Source organism: Erithacus rubecula, assembly GCF_903797595.1.
Source record: "Erithacus rubecula genome assembly, chromosome: 5".
NCBI classification, from domain to species: Eukaryota; Metazoa; Chordata; class Aves; order Passeriformes; family Muscicapidae; genus Erithacus; species Erithacus rubecula.
The window spans coordinates 45,116,890-45,128,214 of NC_136687.1; the positions used below are offsets into that span (position 1 = coordinate 45,116,890).

The 11,325-nt window shown below is 43.2% G+C and overlaps 1 protein-coding gene across 3 annotated transcripts in view; it reads right to left on the minus strand.

Annotated features, from left to right (window-relative positions):
• Window positions 1–7,903, minus strand: part of SEC24B (SEC24 homolog B, COPII coat complex component) — a 43,574-nt gene extending 35,671 nt beyond the window's left edge. For all 3 annotated transcript variants that reach the window (XM_079307328.1, XM_079307327.1, XM_079307326.1), the window contains exons 1-2: window positions 7,603–7,903; window positions 2,536–3,240 (exon numbers count right to left, since the gene is read on the minus strand). In XM_079307328.1, coding sequence (XP_079163454.1) covers window positions 2,536–3,240; window positions 7,603–7,723 — 826 coding nt within the window. In that variant the 5' untranslated portion in view covers window positions 7,724–7,903. The remainder of the gene's footprint in view (window positions 1–2,535; window positions 3,241–7,602) is intronic.
• Between the last annotated feature and the right edge of the window lie 3,422 nt (window positions 7,904–11,325).

An 11,325-nucleotide genomic window follows, 5' to 3' on the forward strand; every position in this document is an offset into this window, starting at 1 on the left:
TTTACCAAAGCCATATTCTTTCTTAAGTCCTTGGTCTGAGAATCTCAGCTACTAGGATTCCGAAAACAGTTCCAATGTTACACTATAATCTGAAATATCTAGCATTAAAAAGGAAAACTAGCTGTGTAACATCTGTCTTTGGTAGAGAAAGCATGTTGCAGTCTGGCACTGCTTACAAGTCAAAACTGCATGAAGTCAGAAAACCCCCAGTTCAGAAAGAAAATCAGAATCTTCCTGCACAGACTATTGCTCTCTCCTTTGCAGAGCAAGATATTTCATTGTGAAGGCACTCCCACATCTCCAATCTCTTCCATGCTTCCCACTAAGTGATACCCCATGAACTGGTACTCAGTTTTCCTATGAAACAGAAGCTGAAGCAACAAATGAGGACTGAGTGTACTTGCCCTCAACTGGTATCTTCACAACTTTATACGTACATCCATATTAAAACTGTCAAGTTGTTGCTTGCAAGAATCAGCTACAACTTCCTAACTCTTTCAAATGCTTAAAAAAAATATTAATTAAAAAAACCCCAACTGACTCGAAATCCATGTAGGGTTCCCCTTTTCCCCTGAACTTTGTGAGAAATGCACATGTGTATTAAGATCCAACTATTACAATTATTACAGAGATGCCTTTGCCTGAATTATGGTGCAAACAAGACCATATGCCAAAGTCAATAATATGAATTTTATCTAACAGTAAATGTAAAGCAGAGAGAGAGAATAAAATAAAAAGAGAGGGAAGGGGAGAGAAAGGGAGTGACAAGTGACAAATAAAGATGCACCAAGAAACAAGGGTAGACAAGAAAAATACCTCGAATCCTGCAGGCACTGCCAGGCTGAGAATGAAACATGCTCCCACATCATTGGGAACTGCCCAATTGTGGAAGATATAAGAATGAAAAGGCACAATTATACATGTGAAATGCTATCAAGAAAGCAGAAAAGCAAGATTGGACAGCATTTCAGGAACCACATATAAGAGATGACAGCAATGAGTTATACAAACAGTTATACAAACCTTTTGTGAAGGAAATTCAAATATTTGTGGTGGATGTGACTGTGTGATACAAGTGCACTGACACATCCTTAGAAGAGGCCACAAGAGAAAAAGTGAAGAAATACCAACATCATCACAAACACATCCAGGAACTCACAACTGTGGCAGACATCATATTTGTGAACCTTCCCTGCGGAGTGCAGGGGAAATGGTACCATAGAAACCATAAACTTCTGAGGATCTGGATCACTCAAAGTCAAGGCAGGAGAAGACAGCCCAGGTCCTGGCCTCAGAGCATCTGAGTATCTGTAGATACTCTACGTGTGTCTGTGAGTACAGCATGTGCTGTTGTATCACCTTAGCACCAATAAAGTTTCAGTGAATACCATGGGCATTGGGCAGCCACAAGTCAGCTGACACCAGCCGTGGACAGCACATGGGGATGACAATGGACTCGTCATGAGGTGTCTCATACCATCCAAATGGGACAAAATTCTACTGATTTTCACTGAGGTGGACAGGACCTGGATTTAATGTGGAAAAGCAATACATACAAATTATATGTGTTGGATAAAGAGAAAGATATTACCACTTGGGGATCCAGACAGTGTCCTTTTAGTCCTCTTCTTGGCAGTGAGGGTCCCACACAACACAGCTCAGTGGGTTAATTACATTCAGATGTACATGGGAGCTCCAAGCACTTCCCTGGGATGCAGGCAGGGGAGTTTTGTCTTTTACAACACTGTGGATTTGTTATAAGACTGGGTAATACCTATTTCTTGGGAAATTGAGTTTGGGGACACTTTAGGGGTCTTTGATGCTTTTGGCCCCTTCTAAGGCATGAAGCTATCTCTCACATCAGGGCACTTAAGGCAGTTATGCCCCATCAGAAGGGATGAACACCCTCAGGCATAAGCTCGACAGTTGTGTAAGGAAGGACAATTGGCATGATAAAAAGTACCTGTCTGCCTCCACAGGGTCTGCTTCTTACTTGGCTCAAAACCCAGCTTGTAGCCTCTGGTGGTGGGTGTTTACCCTCCCTGTCCTGTGTGCATTGAAGGCCTCCCCATCACACACCACACTCCCAAAAACTCTCTTCCTAGCAAACCTGGCCTCAGCAAAACACCCTGCTACCTCCACAAATGTTTTGAGTCATTACTATTAACATTTCAGTCTCTCACAGTGTCACTAAGGCAAAATTTAAAGAAATTACAACCAATAGTTAGAAAAATTCCCTAGCCAGAAAAGAAAGAGGTAACTTTGTGAATAACAGACATATTTCAGAAATTACACATTCCTTCAGAACTTCCATTGCCTCTTCTGAGGCCGCTTGTATCTCTCAGTAGAAACAAATAGCTGCTGTTGTGAGGACTATGGCAACCAAATTAGAAAAACTACAAGAATGAGTGACTGAACCCAAAATTATATTACAGAATTCCACACAGTGAACAAAAACAAGCCAACAAGAGCACACAATTACTTATGTTTCCCAGACAAATGTGAAAGTTCACTGTCTTTTAAGTAACACCATACCTGTATTTATTTGGTTGTTTACTTTAGCAACTGATCCAGTGAGATTCCTGCTGAGGTTGTCTGGCACAGACTGAGCAGATGAAACAGCTGATAATGTTGTATTATATCCCACGGGAACATGCTGTTGAAGAGAATGAGGTACTGATGTACTCTGGCTAGAAAATGCATTTGTCTCTTTGAACTGTCCAACAGCAGGTAGGCTCTGAGAGGTAAATGTCTGCCCATACACACTGCCAGCAGCCATAGAAGGATAGGAAACATTAGGATACATGGCACCAGAAACCACGGGCATGTTGTAGTGATCAGAATTAACGGGAAATCCCTGAGATGCAACTGAAGAGCTGACAGAAGTGCTGTAGTAATTATCATATGTTGAATATGACTGCTGAGCACTCACATAAGAGTAGGATGCAGATGAAACTGCTCCTTGAACAGATCTGTCACTGGACCCCCCTGAATGGGGAGGAGTATTGTTGTACAATTGCTGAGATTCCTGTGCATTCAACACGTTGCTACCCACAGATGTCATAACATTTTGTGCTGGTGCTGAATAGTAACCAGGGTAGTAACTGGCTCTGTACTGATTATCCAGATGTGAAGCAGCAGCTTTACTGGGCACTTGGGAATAGTGTCCTGAAGGGGCACTGTAGTTTGGAAGATGTGAGCCATAGCCAGAGGGGAACTGCATCTGACTCTGCATAGGACCTGAAATGAAGAGAAAACATCACATTACAGGGGCATGTGCTAGTAGTGCCAATGGACTCTGCACTTGAACTAACAAACAATTGCTTTATTTTTTGTCACTATTCTTGAGTTTGATTCCCATCAGCAGAGAGAGAATAAACCAAGCATAACACATGCAAAACCAGTATTTGAAGTAATCTGCAAACACACAAAGGAGTACCAGAAAAATTGATGCTTTCATTCTTGAAAGAGGTTTCCATGCCTGTTTATCTCATTTGTATTTAGAATATTTCTAAGAGTTTATAGGAGGTTAATACTAAAAAAAATAGTGAGCAACAATAAGCATTTAACTGAACTCAAGAGTATGCCTTACAGAAATTGCCTGAATATGGAAACTGAAAAGCTGCAGTCAAATCAGTATGTCAAAACATAACAATACAGGTATTCTTATTTACAAGTCTTCAATATAGTGGACAAGATAAAGACTTGCAGGACAGTTATATTTGTCTTTATGTCCTTATGTATTATGCTTTCAGGAAAACTGAAGTTTTTATGAAACTACAGAGTATTTGACAAGGCACATAATTTTCATTTACTGCCTGATACTTACAGGTGTAAGAGGCATTGGAATCAGAGAAACTGACCTCTGGTATCAATGCAATTGGCTCTGCAACATTAGAGGGTAATTACATACTGGCCCAGGGAGGGTCAAACAAGTGCTTGCTTGCTAGAGACCAAATGTTAACTATGTCCAAACTGATTTTCTCAGTCAACTGCTCCATGGGAAATCTCAAAGTTATTCCTCATGTCCTATTCCTTAACCCTGTATTTTTAGTGAACCACAGATGCAGAGTCCTTTTTATTCACATTTTTAAGCAGAAACATCTATAAACACACACATGAAAACCTGAGACAACATTTGAAAAATTATATTGATTTCAAGCTTGCTTCGAAAGCAAGTTTTAAAATTACAGATGAAAGATTATTCCCATATCTAAAATAAGTTTTTTTGTCCATTTGATTACAAAGAATGTGAATAGAAAGTAATTTTTGTACTGCAATTAGATGCTGTAGCTACTAATGGTAACTAGATAAGTGGACAGTTTTCAACACTGGAAATCAGAATACAACTTCAGTGTTGTTTCAAAATCTGATTAATTGCACAATCTGTCCTGATGCCATGCCTCAGGTACTACCATCCTTCCAAAACACTGGACAAATATCTCAAAAAATTCCACAAACGAGCTGAAAACCTCAGTTGCACACAGCAGGTGTATCTCTGAAAGATCATCCTTACAACAAAAGCAGTAAACCTCTCCTTCTATGAACAGATTAATACTTATCACATAAAGCATACAATTAGATGAAGTTACGAAGTGTAATTACACAGACATTAACAGGCGAACCCCAAAAATCTTAATGCTTTTAAAGGGAGGGGGGAGCTACCATAGGAAAAAACTCCAGACACCCACAAAAAAAAAAAGCAGCAAAAGCAGCCGTGCTATGGCTAAACCACTATGTGAATCAGTAAAGTTTTTCTTGCTAATGTCACTTTCGGTTTTCATGTCCATGCATTCCCTCAGCAGCATAATTCAGCCATCTGCCACATACCTTACCTACATGCAGTCTGTGGATGCCACACCACCAAACTTCCCTTCTATCCAAAACTACCTGTGAGCTTTCTGAAACTCCTAACATCCCTCTACCCACCTCCAGAGAAGACTTCCACAGCCTCCTCACAGGTCCTTTATCCCATGGGCAGGGGGCAGGACCACTGCCCTTTGTTAACTGCTGGCAAAAAAACAAGCAGATCAAGGCAGTGCTGAGCTCTCACTACAGTAACAGAACTGGTGTCTCTTCCTTCATTCACACAGCTTCCCATTTTCACCAAATATTCAGAGGTTTCTCATCTTTCACATCTCTGTTCTCTTTATTAAATTGACTAAAACTATCCCAAGTCTGAGGGATGAAAAACAAGACCGAACAACATAATAATGAAAACTTTGCTTCCAAAATGCCAGTAGAAGAACCAATGGCAGCCTTACAAACTGACTGTAGACAGCACCAGATAAAACTCTTCTGAAAAGCCATGGGAATTCAATACAATTATCCTCTCAGTGCTGCATTTCAATACATTAAATTGTTAGCACTGCAGTCCTCCATCACTACTGAAGAAATACATCATCCTTCAGTACTGATTTAACAAGAACCATTTTGTTACACTGAAATTAGGAAACAGGTCATTTTCCACTTAGATACAAAGCCACTGGAAAGAATATGAAAAAAGCTTCCCAAACTTGTAAGAGAGAAAGAAGAAAATAATAGTATACACACAAGAAGTTACTGTTAAAAACACCCAACAAAACAATCACACCTAAATTTAACAAAAACTGAAGTCTCCAAGCATCTCAAATGGACTTGGTCATGAAACCAGGCAAAACTCACTAATAACAGACCAAACATCCTTTTTAATACCATCATATGTACAACAGGCTGCTTGCTTTCTGCAAAAAAAGCACTCGTAATTTTACTTGAAAAATCCACATTTTATCAAATTAAAATACAGAGCGCGCTAAAAGAAAGGATACACCAGTTTTCTCCCAGCCAATATAGAAACAGGTCAATTCAGTTCAGGATCTTATATTTAAACTCCACTGCAATGACACAAAATCAAATTTTAAAAGCAGTAACAATCCTCGCTATGAAATTTAGTTTATATTATACAGTACAGAAATTTCCACTAGTCTTTTTCTATTGCTATTTCCCTCCACTTCATCTCCTATTTCCATTAAAAAAACCCCAAAATCTCAAGTCCTGCATTGTAACTTCAGATTAGTACTCAGACATCAGATATACCAATCCAAAAAAACTCAAATGCTATTGCTAAATGTCATAAAATGAAAAATCCAGGGTTATTGACTAAAATAATCAAAGACATCTAAAGGAACACAAAAACCAAAGTTATGCAATAAAAATTTAAGACTGTTATCAAACAGTGTGTACATTTCTCAGAATTAAAGAAAGAGCATTTAGCAGAAAATAAATTATCTATGCCCTGGTTTTACACATCCTATTATTCTACCAATATTAGCAACTGCATGGAGTTAATTAATTAAAACAACCAACAGTAACAATGGTTCTTCAAAATTATTAAGCTAAGAATACAAAGATAAGATAGGATGAAAGTTTCTATTTGCTTCTGTAATACACTTCCAGGTTAATCATGCTGTATCAGTTGTATCCTGAAAATGGCATGCTTTTTGACTAAATACCACATAAACTGGCATTTTCTGAACAATTTTACAAGCCCCAGCATCACAATACCGGTTGGGACACAACTAAGGCATCAGGATCTCCTTAAAACCTACCATTTAATGACCTTCATTTTCTGCAGTGACTGCCCGAACACCTACTTTTATAGGCATTTAAGTGCTTAGCACTTAACTACCCCTTTGGACACGAGATAAATTCACAATTCTCAAGTAAAAACATTTGTAGGTCTCCTACCCTGCACATACCCTGTGCAGAAAATAGCCTGACTACGAAAGATTTAACTGTATGAGCTAGAACTCTATGCAATAAGAGACCAAATTTAGATACCAATCTAGTATTATATGGAGGAGATGATTATACAGGGATTTTGAAGAGTTAACGCGGTGTGTCAATAAATAACTGATTTTATAGCGCACCAATTTAAAAATGCGGAAGTGTACACTCATTACTTTCATTCATACTACAGTCAGTCTCACTACCTCTCTACCTGAAATGGGAGTCAATATTTTTTGACTATAAACTATCGTGCCTTTTTCAGTGACCTGAATTTCACTGGTCCAGTGTTGCCTGTTCAACCCAAATCCCAAGATCCAGTTGTCTGAACGCCTACCCACCCATTACTTTTAACTTCACACACGGCTACAAAGCGAGTACTCTCGCCTCTAATACGCGATTTTCTGCCCATTCTCACGCACGACAGCCAGCGTCGAGGCCTGGAGGTGCCTCGGCCTCCAGAGCCTTTCTGAAACGCTGGAAAACAGGCGCCGCAACAGCGGGCAGAACCAAACCCGGGAGGAGAGAAAGACGCGGATACCCCCTCCCCCGCCCCTTGAGCGAAGCGGGAGAGGCTGCGCCTTCTCAAGTTGTTCCCGCACGCAGCCGCGGGCCCGCACCTTCCCCGAGCGGCTCCGGCGGCTCCTGCCGCCTCCCACCCAAAGCCTTCGCTGCCCGCCGGATCCGCCGGGCCCACGCCCGCCCGCCGGGAGGAAGGCAGAGCGCGCAGGCTCCCGGCACCCGCAGGGGCCTCACCGCCGCAGGAGCGGCGCGGCTCGTCCCGGGGACCCGCGGGCGCCTCTCCCCGCCCGCCCGGGCCCCGCGCAGGCCCCTCACCGTTCTGGCAGCGCGGCGCGCCGCTCGCCGGGGCCGCGGCCTCCAGGGAGCTGCCGGGCCCGCCCGGGGAAAACGCGGCGGCAGCGGCGGGCCGCGGCGGCAGCCCGGCGGGCGCGGACATGGCTTCTCGCAGCGCTCGTTCACTGCGCCCCGTGCCGCCTGCTCCGCTCACTCTCCCTCCTCCTCCTTCTCTTCCGCCGCCCCGATCCACAGCCGGGCGCGAGCGAGGGCCTGGAGCCGCGGGAGGGCCCGAGCGCCGCGCGCCTCGCGCCCCGAGCGCCGCCGCCTGCAGCGCCCCCCAGCGGCAGCTCCGCCGTGAGGCCGCGCCCCGCCCGGCGCTGCCGGCCCGGCCGCGGAGGGCGGGCCAGCTGGGAGGGAGGGAGGGAGGGCCAGCTGGGAGGGAGGGCTGGACAGGCAGGATCAGTTGGATAGGGAAGGTGGCCCGAGCTGGGACGACGGGCTGGGAGGGCAGGATAGGTTGGGCCTCGCATCCCGGCAGGGGCTTCACCTCACCCGGTCCCGGCGGGCATGGCCCGTGTGGCGCGGAGAAGCCGCTAGGCCCGCTCAGTGTGTGTGTGGCGCGGCCTTATGCCTTAACTGTGGCTCTGTGGGCAGGCTGGGACAGGGTGAGGAGAGGCCCGAGGGAGGTGATCCTGCCCCTCTACTCGGCCTTAGTGAGGCGTATCTGCAGTGCTGTGTTGGGTTCTGGGCTCCTGAGCACAAGAGAGACATGGAGCTCCTGGAGCAGGTCCAGCGGAGGGACAAAGAGAATTGAGGGACTGGAACGTCTCTGTTACCAGGAATGGCTGAGGGAGCTAGGCTTGTTGGAAGAGACAACTCAACAACAATATATGTCTAAGTATATATCTGTGGTGTATAAATACCTAATGTGGGGGTGTCAAGAGGATGGAGCCAGGCTCTGCTCTGTGGTGCTAAACAACAGGACTCCAGGCAAGAGGAAGAAACTGATGCACAGAAAGTTCTACCTGAACATGAGGAAGAACTTTACAGGAACTGTAAACACAGAGAGGTTGTGGGGTTCTCTCTCACTTTACTATCAGGAGATACTCAAGAACTATCTGGATGCAATCCTATGCCATTTGCTCTAGGATGACCCTGCCTGAGCAGGGAGATTGGACCAGATGGGTCACTGTGGTCCCTTTCTGTCTGACCAGTTCTGTGAGGCTGCTCCATGTCCCTGCCTCAGGGCACAGACATGTACAATACGTACACCTGTCATTCTGCCTGACATATTTTTTTCTGTATAGAGAACATAGGCCATTTTAGGTATAAATGTACCATGGAACACACAGAGAGATGATGTGTGTTTCACAGGGGAAAAAGTCTCACAAGGAGAGGTGAAGTGAAAGCTCTCCCTCTGTAATTGTTCTTGTACAGACAGAAAAGCCTTAGTGAGATGGGGTGAACTGAGGCAAGGTATTTCTTTCAGTGTTAGGAGCACTCACTGTATTCTATCTGTCTCCAGTATGGATATATGCTATCTATCAAGACAGGCCTTCACAAGAAATGGTAAGGTGAGATAATGCAAGACTTTTCAGTCTCTGTGCAGAATATGTACTTCATATTTTCTAAACAGCAAGTCAAGTGCTGAAGATCCTCTGCCATGGTTTAATCCCATCCAGAAACTGAGCACTACATAGGCCCTTGCTCATTCCCCTTCCCATCCGGCTGCAATGGGGAAGAGAATTGTAATTGTGAAAGTGAGAAAACTCATGGGTTTAGATAAAGTCTATTTAATTGTTAAAGCAAAAGCTGGGAACACAAGCAAAGCAAAACAAGGAATTCCTTCACCACTTGCCATGGTCAGGCAGGTGTTCAGCCACCTCCAGGAAAGCAGGGCTCCATCACATGTAGTGGTTATTTGGAAGACAAACACCATTGCTCTGAGTATGCCTCCCTTCCTTCTTCCCCCAGCTCTATATGCTGAGCACACCACCACATGATATGGAATATCCTTTGGGTGAGTTGGGATCAACTGCCCCAGTTGTGTCTGTCCCCCTTGTGTTTGCCCAGCTCCCTCACTGGTGGAGTGGTGTGAGAGGCAGAGAAGACCATGACACTGTATAAGGACTGCTCAGCAGTAATTAAAACTTCTCTGTTTTGTGAACACTGTTTGCAGAAAAATCCAAAACATAGTCCACACCAGCTGCTGTGAATAAAATGAGCTCTATCCCCTATCAAAACCAGCACATCCTTTCCCATGGGCTGACATTGACAAAGGATTTCTGTTCAATTGCACACTAGACCATATTAATTTTGACTATTTGTCTGTCTCTATCACCTATCATTTGCTCGGATACAACTCAAGACTGGGTTAATTACTCAGGTTATTTAATTATTCATGCAAAAAGCCAATAGCCCTATAATATACTGGTGATTTATATTGTCAACACTAAATCCAACGACACTGAGTTACCTTTACTTTTTGCATACATTTGACCAGTTCCTTCCCTGTTTGCATGCTGTTCTTTCTACTGGTTATTATGCATGTCTGTCCTTAAGTACTTTTAAAATTACCTTGCCTGTATGCTTAGCATACAGCCCAGCTCTTACAGTTAAAGTTATTACAAAGCACATATGGCATCTTTTAATGCTGCAGGAACTGACTACATTGGAATGCTTCTCAGCCTTCACACCCTATCAGACTATGTAGGGGTGTCTTGTACAGGCTCTATTAGTTCTCTGATAGACTGTAGATCCGTATCTGAAAGAAATAGTTTCTTCTCCATGACCTAATAAGTTAGGCCAAGATATAATAGGATCAAAATGCAGCAATATTCAGGTCTATTAAGCAATAAACATTATTAGGATACTAAAGGACTAAGTGGCATGGGAATGGTGTGAGACTGCTGTAATAGAAAGAACCTTAGCAGAGGTTACACAAGCATTTTGAGAATCCAACTGTCAACCAGCAAGTGATCTCCTGATGTTTCTTCCAGGGCTGTATTGTTCTGATAGGGTTAACAAATTCCACTGGTAAAGTTGTTATTTGTTTGTTGTAACACTTGTTTTCCTTTCTTTGTAACCCATGCTCCTTCCTACACAAAGTTCTTCTGAGAAATGAATGCGTGACAGCAAAATAATTCAGATATGTGGACAAGCAGTTGATTTGTCTTTCCATTCTCAATGCTGTTTGAGAAGTCATGTACTACTTCCTTGTACTACAACTAACTATATTTCGTCACAGCATGCAGCACTTATGAATTTGTGTTTTGACAAAGGTTTTTCCTTTCCAAAGTCTTGTTTCTCTAACTCCTGGTACTGTGAAACCATAAATACATCCTATATTGCAATCTTTGAAAATTACACATCAATTTATGATCAAGCAGACATAGTTATAGGCATTGTGCTAAAAGCAAGAGGAGGCAACTGAGAATTTTCCCATTTTTTGAATGCTTTTACAAAACCTTTTACACAGCTTGATCACTTATTTTCTACAAACAACAATGACACTGTGGTTAAACCCATTAATTCCTAGGAAATCCAGATGAGTTGGCAGCTGGAACACAATCCGTAATGGAAATTCACCATAAACTCAAACCCGTTAATTTTGTTTTCCTCATTTATAATGAATCTGAGAGCATTAGCAAGAAATTAGTATTAGTGTCTGCTCTTTATGCTACCATGCAACAAATAACACAGGAGCTGTCTCACCTAGGGCATTGCATCCACGCAGTCTAGCAACAAGCTTATTACAGGGGT